The sequence below is a fragment of the Myotis nattereri genome, assembly GCF_964212035.1.
Source record: "Myotis nattereri genome assembly, chromosome: 6".
Classification (NCBI taxonomy): Eukaryota; Metazoa; Chordata; class Mammalia; order Chiroptera; family Vespertilionidae; genus Myotis; species Myotis nattereri.
Genome location: NC_138081.1, coordinates 25,826,657 through 25,843,379, shown reverse-complemented (window position 1 = coordinate 25,843,379; position 16,723 = coordinate 25,826,657). Strand labels below are relative to the sequence as shown.

At 37.4% G+C, this 16,723-nt stretch overlaps 1 protein-coding gene across 1 annotated transcript in view; it reads left to right on the top strand.

The window, feature by feature from the left end:
* BMP5 (bone morphogenetic protein 5) overlaps positions 1-10,433 on the top strand; it is a 115,745-nt gene extending 105,312 nt beyond the window's left edge. The window contains exons 5-7 of the mRNA XM_081094234.1: positions 5,141-5,217; positions 6,502-6,612; positions 10,209-10,433. Coding sequence (XP_080950360.1) covers positions 5,141-5,217; positions 6,502-6,612; positions 10,209-10,358 — 338 coding nt within the window. The 3' untranslated portion in view covers positions 10,359-10,433. The remainder of the gene's footprint in view (positions 1-5,140; positions 5,218-6,501; positions 6,613-10,208) is intronic.
* Positions 10,434-16,723: the final 6,290 nt, after the last annotated feature.

The following is a 16,723-nucleotide window of genomic DNA, read 5'->3' as shown; positions in this document are numbered from 1 at the left end:
TGCTTATTATAATTAGATTAATTAGATTAATCTAATTAAAGATTAACACTATAAGAACCTAAGCTAGTACCTAGTATACTCCAGAAGACTTCATGAGGCACTTATATGAGACTAGACATTTTCCAGAAATGGAGGGAGAGATGAAGCCTTTTCAGACTGATATGCACAGTTATAGGCCAAGTAACAGTGTCAAATGGCTGAGTGTGCAAGTATTCCTGTGTGAGAGGAGTGTTATGTCAGTGAGAAAATGATGATGAAACCAAGTCATAGAGAGTAGGTATGTGATGATAAGGAGCTATGGTGTCTTCATATAGACATTCAAAAAAGGAGAGTCATACTCAGATATGCATGTTTGAAAGTTAAATTTGGTACCAGAGTGAAGAGTGGAATGCCAAGGGAGGAAACTGAAATCCCAAATATGATTAGGGGCCTAGTCCAACACCTCATGCAATAAAAATTATAGATTGGAGAGAGTGGAAGTGGAAATCAAAACATGTGGAATGAGGCCAACTTGGACAGAGTCAAACGGGACTCTAGAGATGGGAGTGTAAAGAATAAGTGGAAGGCAGAGGAAAAGATGTAGATATGAGCCAAAAATGTTAGATGTGGCCTATGACTTGACAGTACCATAGAAACAAAGGAAGAGAAAAACATCATGGAGAGAGACTCCAGTGGGAACATCAACACTTCAAGTATAGAATCAGGAGAAAAAGCAATTCTATGAAAGAGACCAAAGACTGATAGAGATATAGGAGAGCAGGGATAAAGTGTTACCCAGATTAAGTTACCAGAAGAAGATGCTGTAGTAGGAGGTAACCAGATGTGCAAAGGGCTTCCAAGCAGTGAACTAGTCCAGAAATCGGTCAATTTAGTGAGGCTTTGTGGGCTGATTTAATGAAGGTTATGAGGGAGAAAGAGAAAATCAAGAAAGTTATGAAATTTTCTGGCTTGGGCCACTAGGTTACTGGTGATCCTGTTAATCGAAATAGTAAACATCAAAGAAGTAAAGTCAGGAATGAACATAGGGAGTAGGAGGCATCTGGGAAACTTGCATTTAGAGATGCCTGGAAGGCAGTTTGAAAGTCAGGTTTGTGGACAGGCTTTTAAGTCAATGAGCTCTAAGGTGAGAAGGTTGGATCGTAGGTGCTTTGCTGAGCACAGTGAAGCAAACACTCTAGAATCAGTGGTTCTCAACCTTCTGGCCCTTTAAATACAGCTCCTCATGTTGTGACCCAACCATAAAATTACTTTCGTTGCTACTTCATAGCTGTAATGTTGCTACTGTTATGAATCGTAATGTAAATATCTGATATGCAGGATGGTCTTAGGCGACCCCTGTGCAAGGGTCGTTCAACCGCCAAAGGGGTCGCGACCCACAGGTTGAGAACCGCTGCTCTAGGTAGTTACTGTTTTGAGATGTCTGGTTTGCATCATACATTCAAACAGAGAAAAACACAGTTATCCCTACACAAGTAAATAACACTAATTCCTACTGAGTTGTGCAGACATTCAAGTGAGGTGTTCACTGGATTTTGAAATTCCTCATCTTTGGGGGGAATTGGGATTGTTTTGGGTTTGTCGTGAATTTCTCTATTCCCAAGGCCAAATAAAAAATTTACCATTTCTTCTTCTTTACCTCTTCTTGTATCCTCCTTCATTTGTCATTTCCATTTCCTATAAATTAATTAAAATCCTGATGCTGTAGATTCTGACTTCCTTTTCCTTTGGGGAACTAAGTGTGGGAATGATAACGTCTTGGCTTTTACTTTGAAACACAATATCTTATCATATTTGGTTTAAGCAATTGATGTGCTTAAATGTTAAACTCTATTTTGGATTTTTTTCTGTTTTTTTTTGTGTGTGTTTTTTGTTTGTTTGTTTGTTTGTTTTAGATTTATCTATATTTCATCCCTTAAAGAAGCTACTACTAAATTTAAAGAAAAAGAAACCCATATAAGTAACTAGATTTTTTTGGACTTGATTTTCTTTTGTACCCTTCAGAGATAGGCTAGCCTATATTTATTTATTTATTAAGATAGGCTAGCCTATATTTATTTATTTATTGTTGCTTTTTTCAGGAATGAGTGGACAGACTAATGAAGCACTCTGTAGACCTCAGAACTTTTTTTAACTACTTTTAATCACCATGTATTTTATTTTGATTTTTTGCAATGTCTTTTTCCTAGAAAAAATAATTTTAAAAAATCAAACTAAGAAAAATAGTTGAATTCTTACTCTTTTCAGAAATTGACCACAAAGAAATTGGCATAAAATATTTAACAATGCTTTAAATATTTTGGCACTGATTTCCCAATATTATTACCGTAAAGACACAAAACAATGAAATGCTATATTTATGATATCTGCATTGTGATTGAGGAATGTTAGCAAATTGTTCTAGTGTGTGCTGTGGCACCAAAACATTTTTGTAATTTCTGGCACAACTTTTCATGTGTTGGCAGGTTCATCAACAGTAGCATTATGTTCATTTTATTTTAATATTTGAAAGGCTGCCAATCAGTATTTTTTAAAGATATAAATCTAACTTCCCTGCCCTTCCTCCCTCAGTTATTCAGCCAACCATTTATAGAACACCTAACTACAGACTTTGCTGGTTTGGGTACAACATTTACTTCACTCAGTATCCATTAATTTTTATTTCTGACAGAATAAGCATATGGTCCTAACGCTCTATGAAATCAGACTCTTGGAACCAGATTCTGTTATAAATTTCATTGCTCGTTACCTTTATGCGATGTTACATTATATACATCACTTAGCTTGCATGAAAAGCTGCATAGATGGAACAGATATATTTTGACATTTACGTTTTACTTTATTTCTTTTATAAACATGGAATTCAAATAACCACATACATAGTTTATGGCTTTTTACACGTACTTGTATGTGTTATTGGCGACAGTGTCGTTATTCATATCCAGCGTTTTTAATGAAGACAAGGATAAAAGAATAAATGTTTCCCTTATTGTCTAATGCAGGAGTTGGTGAAGTAAGAGCCAAATTCAGCCCATTGCCTGTTTTGTATGGACCAATTGCTAAGAATGTTTTTTACATTTTTTGATGTTTGACAAAAGATTCCAAAGAATACTTTGTTTCATGTAGAATTCATATAAAATTCAAATTTCAGAATCCATAAGTCAAGTTTTACCCATTCATTTATATATTGTCTATGAGTGCTTTCATGTTATAGCAGCAGCGTTGAGTGTTGCAAGGGATATCCCATAGCCTAAAATATTGACTGTCTGTCTTTTTAAAGAAAATGTTTGCTGACCCCTGGTCTAATGCATAGCTGGCTTTTTTAAAAATCCTAAATATAAAGAAGTTTATGCAATCAAACTAATACTATAATTGTTGTTTTTTTTTCTCTAAAAATGATACAGGGAGTTTATCTATTTCATCTTGTTTTATGTTGAGTTACAGGAGGCTTGTCTATTCTGTGTTCTTCTGATTAAGGGAGAAGTTTACCCAGAGAATGAGTGGTGGGTTTCAAATAAGTTCTCTTTCCTCCATCTCCCATCATTATAAACATATTTAATTTGTTTTAATGAAAGTAATTGCACAGTAGGAATAACTCTGAACTAGAAGGCAAAATGTCTCTAGGTTTAAAATGTAATCATTATCTTGTTTTCTAGACTGACATTAAATAAATAAGGAGTTGAAGTAACTGTGAAAGGAGATGACAGGGCCCACTAAGACGGGCTCCTTGGGTCTTTGATGTGCCTACATTTTCTTTAGAGGTGGAGGATAATTACACTGAAAGGTGATATTTTATGACAGACTGCTGTGCATAGTAAACTGCTACATCGGTTTACCAGAGATGACTGTCAGAGTGAATGTAGCATTTATTTCTAGGAGAAAAACTTAGCTGCCTTCTTTGAAAATAAATTCTTTTGCTGGCTCCCTTACCCTAAATTTTCCCCTCTTTCATGTTTTGTGTTGGAAAAAAAATCAAAATTGGTTGACTTTTAAAATACATTTGGTGCAAGGTGTGAACAAACTTTAAGACAATATTGAAAGATTTTCTGTAAAGTTATGTTTCTTCGGTATTTTATTTTTTTCCAGAAACAAGATTAGGGTTCTCTGTTTATCCTTAAATCTTTTAAACAATTTTTAAAAGTTATGGGTTTTTCAGGTTATATTCCAAAATATGTAATGGAAATAATGTATTTCATTTGCTTCAAATAATTTGTGAAAGACGCTGAGAAATTCATTCATTAATGCCTCCAAGAATTATTCAGTACCTACGGTATGCCAGGCACTGTTCCTGACACTGAGATATACCAGTGAACCAAACAGAACCAAATGGGATTTTTTACCCTTGAGGAGTTGACATTCTAACAGGAGGGAATAGATAAGAACCAATGCACATAATAAATGAGTAAATGGCATAGCACACTAAAGGGGATCAGTGAAATGGAAACAATTCAGAGGAGAGGGAGGGAGACCGGGAATATTAGGGTGTTGGTTTAAGAAAGCCAGTGAAGGCCTCATTGACAAGATGATGCTTAAGTGAAGAGCTGAGCAACTAGAGGCATTATGTATATAGATATGCAAGGGAAGAGCATTTTAGGAAGAAGGGATAGTGAGAGTGAGGACCCTAAGGTGAAAGGAAGCTGACCTGTGCATGAAACAGCAAGGAGGTGTCATGGTCATACTGGAGTGAAGGAGAGGAGGAGGAGTGGAAAAGGCATCAGGGAAGTAATGGGGCCTTATAAGGCACGTGAGGATATTTCATTCTTATGGGTATGGAGAACCATCCTGGGACATTTTGCTGGGAAGTGATATGATTCAATTGACTTATTAAAAGGTCTACTTGGCTGCTTTGTTGTAGGGGAGCCAGGCAGGACAGGGAAAATATTATTGAGGATATTACAGTAATTCAGGTGAAAGATGATTGTGCCTTGGACAAGGAACAGTCATGAAGGTGGTTAGAGTGGGTGTATTTTGGTCGTATTTGAAGGCAAAATGTGTAGGATTTAGTTGCTTTAGGTTTAAGATTCAAACTCATATTTTACAACTTCAAATATAGCCTCTTTTTTTATTAGTGACCTCACCATAGAAATAGTAGTGGCATACACAATAAGCTGCCATCTGTTTAAAATCTGATTTTTGTCTTCAGATTATAATACAAGTGAACAAAAACAAGCCTGTAAGAAGCATGAGCTCTATGTGAGTTTCCGGGATCTGGGATGGCAGGTAAGAATGATCAATCAATTCAAGTGTTCTTTTCTGCTTTATGATAAATCCTGAGTTCCTTGTAACCTTTGTCAATAATTTTTCCAATACAGCAATCAATTATTTTAACCAGACTATTCAGTAAATGGATTATTCACATTATTTTTTATCCATTATTCTTTCAGCATAAAAACATAATTATTAGGTTTTATAGTAAAAATAAAAAAAAAACTATGTTGAAGAAATTATATTTGTAATATTTAGAAAGTGAATAAGGGTGTTATTCATTAAGTATTTCAAACTTTTGATTTTAATACTATTTTTTTCAGATTAACTCAAGCAATTCTCTTTGTCCCCAATAGTCCCAAACTATCAGTCTAAGAAACAGAATTCTTGACTTTATTGTCTCTGTCATTTAAAAAAAATTTTTCGGATAAAGTTGTTTTTCTGCACTTCAAACTTATTGCTGTCTTTCACATATGCTTCATAAACATATAATTAACTTCATCAACAGGGCGAGGAGGAGAATTTAACCAATACAGTTTTTAATAATTCTATGTAGTAATCATTTAAATTGAAGTTTTTTAGATTATATTATCCTATTACAATGATTCTCAGAATATGAGCTATCTTATTGAGAATTAATATTAGAGTGTAAACATTTTCAAATTTTATATTTGGGCCAATTTTTACCTCTCTGGGAAAAAAATAGAGCAATTATAACATATGCCAATTTTTTAGTTTCCTAGAAATTTTCATGTGCAGTTTTTGGAAGTTGCTTCAATTCATTTCTTCTAAAGAGTCTATAAAGTTAATGTACAATTGAAAATAAAAACAGTACAAGAAACAAATATTAAAGTTTTTGGAGGTTGTCAAGTTTCAAAACCAAGAATTAGTTATTAAGAAGTAATGAGAATTATCTCAGGTTTATTTATTTATTTTTTTGGTCTGGTTCACTTGAACTTTCCAGAGTTCATCATTTCCTGTTTAAAGGATATTTAGAATACTATTTCATGATTATGGTTTTATTCATGAATGCATAGATTTATTTATATATACTATGAATATTGTACATAGCAACCTCTTGGGAGAAATTACAGAGGACATTTTCTTGTGAAAATATTTATATATATTTTTTGTGAACTTCAACTTAAAAATAAATCAAGGGCTTGGGGGAGGCTATCCTATTAGACTAATTGTTGGACCAAGAAGAGAAACAAACCTATCCAGATTTATATATATTTGAGTATTTTTAAGAATTATATTTTTACATTACTTTTTTCTCCTTATTTTTGTGCATTTTAGGACTGGATTATAGCACCAGAAGGATATGCTGCATTTTATTGTGATGGAGAATGTTCTTTTCCACTCAATGCCCATATGAATGCTACCAACCATGCCATAGTTCAAACTCTGGTATGCTTTGTTTTTGTAGGATTGAAACTGGTTTAAGATGAAAACTTCATATAAAGTTATTTTAAAAGAAAGCATCCATTGGTAGTTACCAATGCATTATCTTCTCTTCTCAAACTCGGTTGGCACTTTTTAGAGCCAAAGTAACAAATTGGGATATTCAGGCTGGTTTAGAGATTAATCCTGGTTCCATATTGGGGAAGGATTCAGATAGGAGAATTGTCGTAATTATATGATATGTTCATTCTGCGATTGCTTCACTATGCAACATGACTTACCACACATGTTCCCAGTGACTTATTTCTAACCTTGCAATTCATTAGTAATCATTGCAAAAACATTGAATAATAGCTGTAGTGAATTTCATGTAAGGGCTTTTACTCTAATTATTTAAGGATGCTCCATAACACACTGTGACAATATGGAAGTTTTTTAATATAGAATATAAGTAGAAGATACATTTCTATTTCCTAATACCTTTTTTTTTACCTTTAAGGTGAAAAATAATCTTCATTTTTTTCCCCCTTCCAGACTCAGGAAATCAAATAGTGACTTAATCTGTAAAAGCCTAGGCTTATTTTTGTGAAAAAGATAGTGAGTTGTTGATTTCATGGTCTTTCAATGGTTGTACTGTATTAAATGAGCTCATGAAACTTCTTAAGAGTCTGACGTACCGGCATTATGGCAGAGGGTCAAACTCCGGAAGACTAAATGACAGGCTCCTAGAAGGTACAATAGATTATGTGATATTATTCCAAATTAATGTGTGGTGGTTAATATGAAAATTGGAAAGAAGAAAGGAAAAAAAGTATTTTAGACTCCAGATTTACTGATGGGAATGAGGTTACTTGGTGAATAGCAGTAAGAGAGCAGTAGCTATTGGTCAAAAAAAAAAAAAAAAACAAGTAAATAATCTTTCTTAGTGGATGAGGTTTGTTTATGACGAAAAAAAGAATAACTATTAGAATTTTTGAGGAGTTGACTCTTCAGGAGGTTACCTTTTTTTTTTCTTTAAAATTAATGGAAAATTGAAAGCTGATGAAAAGAGTATCTTAGCTTCCTTCTGAATAAGGAATGGGGTATATAGATTGATGGATTAAATTATTGAATGCCCATTATGCTGCTGTCTTCATTGACTTCCGATGTACTACCAAATAGCTAGACACCAAAGACACATCTATGACAACTAGAGCTTGGGTATTGGCAAAATTTTGGGGGGAAGAAATGTGATGTAAGAGAAGCAGAGAGATAAAACAAATATGTATTTTGAAAGGTAGTCATTTATACATTTTCTTCTTTTTCTGAGTCTTGACCAATGAGATTGCCTACTTCCATACCATATACAAAGTATAGAGAAAATTCCTGGAGTAATTTTAAGGTTTGATATGCCTTCATCTTTGCTCTCTGTACAGATAAGTAGTTCATGATACAGGGCAACTTTTCTGGGGGGTCTGGAGCAGGTATGCTCTGCAAAGGATGAATGTTTATATTCAAACTTCCACTGGTAAAAAAAAAAATGCTATGAAGTCTAGCCTTTTAGCCATGTCTATGAGAATTCACGTTGACTGAGAGCTGGCCATACAGAGAACAGTGCTGCTGGGTCATGCCTTGAAGCGATAGCCATGATCACTGTCTTTCTGTAATGTCACAGAGGGCAGCCACTATCAGCTTATAAAACATGCCGCTTAATTTCTCAGAAACTTCTTTGCCTCTTTTTACTCTCATTCCAATGACTCAGAAAGTAGACACTTGCTTCCTGAGCTATGTATCTAACGTATCAACATTTCCCTCTAGTGAAGCAATGCTTAATAATTGAAAAAACTGTCAAATACAACCCTTTCTTTCCTTTCCCTTTTTCTTCTTATAAATATACTAGAGACCCAATGAATGAAATTCGTGCAAGAGTAGGCCTTCACAGCCCCTGCTGCCTCAGCCTCCCTCGCAGCCCCGGCTTTGTCCATAAGGTCGTCCAGGTGGTCGTTCTGCTTTTCGGTCATTCGGTCGATTTGCGTATTATGCTTTTATTATTATAGATATTTACATATTGTCAGCTTTTGGGGCAATAGTGTAGAAGGCAGTGTTGAAAGCCAAACATTAAAAAAAAAATCTGATGTGCACTTGGAACAAGACCCCGGCTCTGCACCAACTGTCCTGGGATATGGGACATAAGTCATCACAAAACTTGAAGCGTCCATGGGAAGTTTGATTTTTTTTCCCCCTGGCATTGTGCACTCTCTCTGTTTGCTCTGTGAAGGACATGAAACAAGAAGACAGGCATGTTTGTTGTTAAAGGAGAGCATGTTTGTGACTAACATGTTTGAGAAACCATTCAAGAACAATCCTTTTTTTTTTTTTTTTTTTTTTAAGCAAATGCTTCGTGAGGCTGCCAAGCTCCATTGAAACAGGGTGATCAATCACGTATGTGCGTGTTACGGAAGATAAAACTGATGAGGGACACAAGCTGCATCTGAAATATGTAGAAACTATCCAACTTTTAGTTTTGTGAGGTCTTAGGAAATTTCAAGTTCGTGTCAGATCACCTCATTTTTTCTGCTGTTTCTGTCCATACGTGGGGCTCTTATATCATTTCAGCCAGGACATTGTACAGCCAAACTCTAGGAGGCTATATTTGCTTTTTGTAGATCCCTCAGGACTCATCAGTGAGACTTCCCATAAACCCCTCTAGGGAAGGACTAGGGTAGACGGGTGGGAACAGGGGGACCAGGTCCTGGCTCCTTGCTCAGACCATAGGCAGACTGCCAGTCTGATCAAAATGAGAATAAACCCTTTATTTAAGCATTTCACTTTCCATGTTCAGCCACCTTTTTTAGGCTTTTGGGGGGGATGGAGATTCAATTCGTAAAATATCTAGGCTCTTTACTTCTGATTTAGCTTAGCCTGCTTTTTAGAGGTTGTCTAAGGGAGTAAGAAAATAAAAGGATATTAAACTCTACCCAATCTGCTAAAAAATTATGTGAAGAGTTGAAATCATTGCTGTAAACTTTAAATCAAATATTGGATTATACCTGGAGTTTATTTTGCTGTTATATTTAAGTTTCCTTTACAATGGAAAATGAAGAGTTGGCATAATTTTTGATGACTTATTGTTTAATTATCCTTTTGAAATAATTCTTAGATCTGAATCTTCCTACAGTCCAATTGTGTGGCTTTACTGATTGGCATTTATAACTTCTGTCTGTCTCAGGGAGTAAATAGAAGTCGTTTTAACCAAAAGCAACTAAGTACTAGTTGCCATGCTCTTCCCCCCCCCCACCCCCCCACCCCACCCCCCCCACCCCCCCCCACCCCCCCCCCCCCCCCCCGGAACATTTTCACTGGTTTCTCCATATAAGGTATTTTCCTTAGCTGTTTGAACTTTTTTCAAGATCCCAACACATAATTAGAACTACTGGGTTGATTCTAGGTGTTAATGCTTAAGAACACATCCTTTATTGCCAGCCACCCCAGCTACTGAACACAAAGAGAATAGTGGAGGGTGTGCTTGATGGTGAGTGATAAGACAAGCATACCATTTTAAAGCTGCAGACAAAATATTTACCTTATTTCTTAAAGAAACAAAACATTTTTTTCTTTCCCAGGTTCATCTGATGTTTCCTGACCACGTACCAAAGCCTTGCTGTGCTCCAACCAAATTAAACGCCATCTCTGTGCTATACTTTGACGACAGCTCCAATGTCATTTTGAAAAAATACAGAAACATGGTAGTGCGCTCCTGTGGCTGCCACTAATATTAAATAACAATGGAAATAAGAAAAAGATCTGTATTAAGGTTTATGGCTACAATAAAAAGTATACTTTCAGACAAAAGGAGAATTCTGTAAAATTAGTCTGGCTCATTTCATCTCTACCTATGTACAATATCATGTATATAGTCACTTTTATTTATTTAAAGGTATATATTCTCCTTTATGGATGCCTTATCAATAAAATCTATTTTATAGGTCACTACATTAAACAATAGATTGCCCAGTCTAACTTTCAATGAGGTATGTTAAGTCCAATTCAATTCCATGTCAACATTTTTTCCTAATACAATTTTTAATATATTTTTTGAAATAAGAACTCCTTTTACTGTTAAATATTGATGAAAGAAATCGAATGCATATGATTATGTTGCTCCAATAAAAACTATGCCAGGATATTTATTTAGAAGTAAAACTTAAAAAAATAACAACCCAAACAAAAATGCTTAGATAAACACAATTTTTCTTTTAGAGTTTCTACTGCATCCAATAAAGTGAAATGTTGAACTGGATTTGAATAAATAAATGGTAGGCAGCATATAGAATCTGAAAGATTGCACATAATTGTTGTAATTGTTTGCTTTCACAGAATTGGTGTAACTGTAGGAGCATGTTCCTTGTTGGCTTGTGAATTGCAGATTTTGCAAAGAGCTCAAAGCTTCAGGAACTCTGTGGAGACAGGCTTGAGCCTGTGTCCATGACTTTCCAAGTTAACACTAAAAAATGGCAGTACAACCTTCTTACCTCAAATAAATCATGTCTGCCTATTATCTAGAACACTACTGCTGCAGATTTTTTTTCTGGTTTAAAAGGAGTCCAAAATAAAGAAAACTTTACATGTGCTCCACTTCCCTCCCCACAGACAAGAGTCACTACATGCATAAAATATACTGGAGCAAGATGCCGACAGAGCCATTTTCTTTAGCACTCCTTCATAACTGAGTCCGTTGATTGATGTGATACAAGGGATTTTATTTAGGGTAAAAGCACTGAAACTAAACTGGAGGAAATTACCCAAAATCCCAGAATGGCTTTGACAGAATTGCCATTTCGAAAGAACAGCTGAAATCCATTTTTCATATCTTTGAGAATGAGCTCAATGAAAACCTTATTTTGTAAAGGGATTTTGTAAACCCTCCTCCAAGCACAAATAATTCCAAACGGGAAGGTTCTGTTGTGTGTATGTGCATGTGTGTTCTTCCCTCTGAAATTAATTTATTTTCTCTCTCTGTTCCTCTCCCTGCATTCTAAGGCCTTTCTTTAACACACACTGATTTCTTAAAGAATGACATTTAGATGGATAACTTGCCATTTATGGTGGCTCCACAGCTAGGCCTATTTATAGTTCATCTAGAATATTCATAAAGCACCATTTATTAATCACTCTTTTGGATCTTTCAAATAAAAATAGTAATAGCTTAAAAATGTTATGGGTTTGTTTGTAATTCAGGTATGTTGTAATGTTGTTTTAAAATACAGTTTATCTTAAAGATTTGATAATAACTATATTGGAGGTACATTAAATAATATATTTTTGAATTAATGGCATACCATTGTAAGAATAAGAAATGGAAGTCTATTATATTATTCTTTAAATGTGCTGTTTAAATATATTTCTATATTTTAAAATATATTAAACTTGTTATGCTAGTTTCTATTGTGCTTCTTGGTTTGACTCTTTATTTGAAGGATGCAACAAGTAAGTATGTCACAAACTGAGACTATAAGAATATCAGATATAAAAGGTATGTGGATTACATGATTCTTTATTTTTTTTAATTGCCAAAACTAGTTTTTGTGTTAATAAATAACTCACTGCTAAATAAAGCAAAATTCGATAAATATTTTCTTAATTTGTTTAAACAACAAAGAAATGTTTTTAAATAGCAAAAATGATTAGAATAGGAAAATATCTCACTTATTCTCTTTCATTTAAGAAGGGAGATTATTGGTATCAGTATTTTCATATTTTTTTCAAATGATATCTATACATGTGTGTACATATCCTATATAATAAAAGGCTAACATGCAAATTGTCCCTATGGGTGAGAGTTTCGACCCACCAGGAGTTAGATGTGCGCTGACCACCAGGGGGCGGCATGGAGCATGGCAGGCGTCAGCCGCACAGCACTGGCTGCGGGCAGCAGTGGAGGCACTGCCGGCCCCTATGGGTCCCAACAAGAGTGACACCGTGACGGGATGGTGGAGTAGGTGAGCAGGTAGCACCAGGCCAAGGCAGGTGCAAAGGGAGGCCCCAGCTGGCAGCTGGAGGAAGGGAGGCCCCAGCCAGCAGCCAGCAGCCACTAGGGACCTTACCCGTGAACGAATTTCATGCACTGGGCCTCTAGTATACACATGTTCAGTCACATAATCTCAAATAACTGTTATAACTTCTTAATATTACTTCAGTTGTATTCTGATTACTGAAAGTCAAAATAGTTTGGCTTAGTTTATTAGGATCCAATCTACTCAAGTCTTTTTAGCTAGTTACATATTGACTTGTTTGTTGTGTATTTGTTTTTAATTTTTCTGCTTTATATACTTTTGCTTTATGTGTCCCTAATCCTTTTTGAAAATAGAAGAGTATAAATCACAAATATTCAAATTCTTTAAAACTAAGGCAAAAAGAAATGTTTACATAAAACAAAATTATAAGAAAAACACAAGAAAGATAATTCTAAAGTATTTTTTATCTCATTTTATAATCCCTGTATCACTATCATCGAATCTGAGCCAAAGTCTACTGGCTACTAACCAGTCTGGCAAATATCATCTCCCAAGACATTCACAATGAATAATTAGCTCATGCTGCAGCTCCATTCAAGGCAGACTAAATCCTCATTCTCAAACACAAGTTGCCGTCTTATAACCATTCAGTCAAGTGCTCAATTTATCATCCAATTTCCCGCTCAGATTACCTCCTCTTCTCTGTTTTCTCTTTGCATATTTTTGGCTTCAAACTTTTTAAAGTTACAAGTGAAGAAGGCTTTGCCGATAAAGAGTATACATTGCTAAGTATATATCTATACATCTGTATTTTATCAAGTTTGGTTAAGATCATAATTGAAGAGAAAGCAGGAAAAGGAATAGATGCCAGTATTTATTCTTATTTAGGCAGGAAAATGACACTATATCCGAGTTAGTAATATCAAAAGAGCAAAGGTTTTGTAAAAATTACTTCAGTCAGTTGTGATATTTGTTAAAGACTTTTTGAAAGATGGGAATTTCAAGGACAGGAGAAACCAGATTAGATATAGCCATTAGAAATGACAAAGAAATTTTAGAAATTTAAAAACTTGCACTTTCACCTTTGCATCTTAGTTTCAATTTGACAGAGCTAGGTAACCCAGCTAGCCTCAAGGTCAATGTATGTACACCAAGCATGTCAAACTCAAAGGCTAACATGAGCCAAATAAACAAGGTTTAATTTTTTTTTTTTGGGGGGGGGGGGGCCAAAAAAACAAAAGGTTCAATTTTCATAGAAACATAGGTTTATTTCGATATAGACATGCTGAATAAAAAGGGCTGAAATAAATGAGTCATCATTAACATAAAAGAATAGAACATTTTAATAAAAATTAATATTTTTGCTTGAACATTAACTTACCAGTCACTGCATAACTGCACAAGTTAATTAGCGTAATGCAAATAAACCCATTTTTCTTGTTCTCCGAAAGCAAAATATTTCCTGTTGTGCACACTAAACAAGTCAGTCCAAGACTAATGACGTGGCAATCAGCTGCTAGAATATTCGCTGCTATTATTAGTGGAGAGAAATGGTGCGCCTGCGCATAAGGCGCATAAGGCGCATAAGGGAAATGAATGCAACACAATTATAGTAATCAGTCATTAGCAAATGTTGTAGCTTGTTATTAATAATTATGTATAACATAATATTGTAAAAATTAAGTTATGAAATTTCTATTAAAATGTTTCTTACATATCGTTATATTGGCTGGGCTGCAAAAATATTCATTGTGGTCCACATGCAGCCTTTGACATGCTTGATGTACACAATGAGGATAGGACAGGTAGATGTACTACAGCTCAGATTTTGCAATCTATAGATAAGAAGATAAGAGAGGTAATACTGCATAAACAGCCTTAAGACTTACCAGTGTCAAAACTGGACCTAAACTGATGGTGTAGTAGGGTGTGGCTACTACTACCTGATGAAATATAATAGAACCTACTGAAAAAGCTGGGCTGTGTTTATTGTCCTGCAGGTACCTATAGTAAAAAGCCCAAACAGGAAAATAATTCTCTACCTTGAACCACAAGGCAATTAAGATGTCTTGGATTATATATCTTTACTCTCTCTTTAATGAAACACTCTCCCCCACCCCCAACACACACACACACATATATAGGGTGTTCCCACAAAGTATATATGCACTTTAACAGCTGATAGCTGTAGATTCTATTACATTTTGAAAATGAAATGCATTTTAATAAACACTACCTTTATAGTCCTGATGTGGTATCGAACCATGACCTCCTCATTCATAGTTCCACGCTCAACCACTGAGCCATGCCAGCCGGGCCAGGAAGCAGCATTTAATGACTGCAAATATATACTGTCCTCTGGACCTCAAGCCTAAAAGCCCTACGGGCCAGAAGACCAGGCAATGTGGTGGTGTCCTCTGACAGCAGCCGCAAAAATCAGGGCATCAGGCAAAACTATAAGCTCCTTTCTGGAAGATACCAGAGATGGAAAAGAGGCAGGAGAGCTCATAGATCAGGCTCCCACACGTGTGCTACACCCGAAGGCTGCTCCTCAGGCCAAAGCTCCTTGGACAAGATAGAGGCCTTTTTCTCAGAATAAGGGTTTGTTTTGGTCTGTGATCTGTGCAGTGCTGGGGGAATGGGGAGGGGGAGGAGGGAGAGGTGACAGTCTGCCAAAGAACAGTTTCTCCAACTGTTACAGTCCCATGGGACCCAAGAATGCAGGTTCCCCTGGCCGCCAGAGGCAGGTGATCTAGGGGTGTCGGCTGGGAGGCACCACCAGGAATCCAGGTCTCCTGCCATGAACACGGGGGCAGCACCCCTGCATGGAAGTTCCCCTCTGGGCGATGGGGCCTCTGGAGAAGCAAGTGACAGCGCCCGTGGCTGGAGCAAAGCGGAGGAGGAGTGCAAAAGGTGCACTTGCTGAAAACGAGAAAAAGAAATTTTTAAAAGGAAAAGAAAAATGAATAAGTACAGGTGCCCCCTATCTGGCTTTAGGAAGGCAGAGGAAGAGCAGGAAGAGGGCCCCTACCAGCCACCGTAGAAAATCCCAGCCGGTCTCTGCCCTCAGACCAACCCTTCAAAAGGAGCAAGTGAGTGTCTTTCAAGCCAGGGTGCTTTTCCAAGGGCTGCGTCTGCGCTGGGCCCCGCAGGTAAGTCTGTGCGCGGCTTACATGGTTCCTCATTTGGCCAGAGCCCCATTGATAGCCAAAGCCAGATGTTTGGGGGCGCTCAGCTCTCAGGTGTCCAGTGCTGGGGGGTTTGAGTCCCCTCCCAGTCGGTCACTCACTGGGTTGGGTGTGGGGCTGCTGGCGAGATTGTGTGTCAGCCCTCCGGGGGCTTCGATGATGTGGTTTCCTTCTCATCTGCGAATGTGAAGGTGTCCTCCAGTTTTCTGGACGTTTGTTTGTTTTGGTTCTCCCCAGAAGGAACTGCTCCATACAGCCCTGGAGCTTCTGGGAGGAGCGGGGTCAGGATCACCTGGAAGGGACACACCTGTGGGGCATGTGAATCTGAGAAAACGGGGAGCGCTACCCGCAGCCCACGGGTGACAGCGCTTCTAAATTCCAAGAGGGAAAGGGCCCCTGAAGCCTGGAAAGCACCGCCTCATCTGTGCGGTGGTGACACAGAAGCGAACACAGAAACCAGGCCAGCAGTGACTTCGGTCCCTTCCTGCGGGAAGAGCGTTCCTGGCAGAGGTAGCAGCCATTGCCCCGGGCGGCTGGCCTGTCTGAGACAGCCAGGAGGCAGGGGCGGCCAGGCAGAGCCGGGGGTGTCTCCAAGGAGAGGGAGGGACAGGCGCTCAGGCTGGCAGCAGGGGGGCGGATTATGTAGGATCTTAAAGGCCACTGTGAGGACTTTAAGTTTTACCCAGGTAGGCAAAGCCAGGAGGTTTTGAGTGGAAGAGGTAGGTCATGGCTGGGGTTTTTCAAGGGAACATTGGCAATTGTGAGGAGAGCCTTGGGCAGGAGAGCCAAAGCAGGAGGACAGTGAGGGGGATATGGGGAACATCCAGCCCCAGGGGGCTTGGCACCGCGGGCTAGTGAGGTCATTGTAGAAGTGGTGAGAATTAAGGAAAATGAAAGGCAGAGTTGACAGGATTTGCTCATGTGAGAGGAATGAGC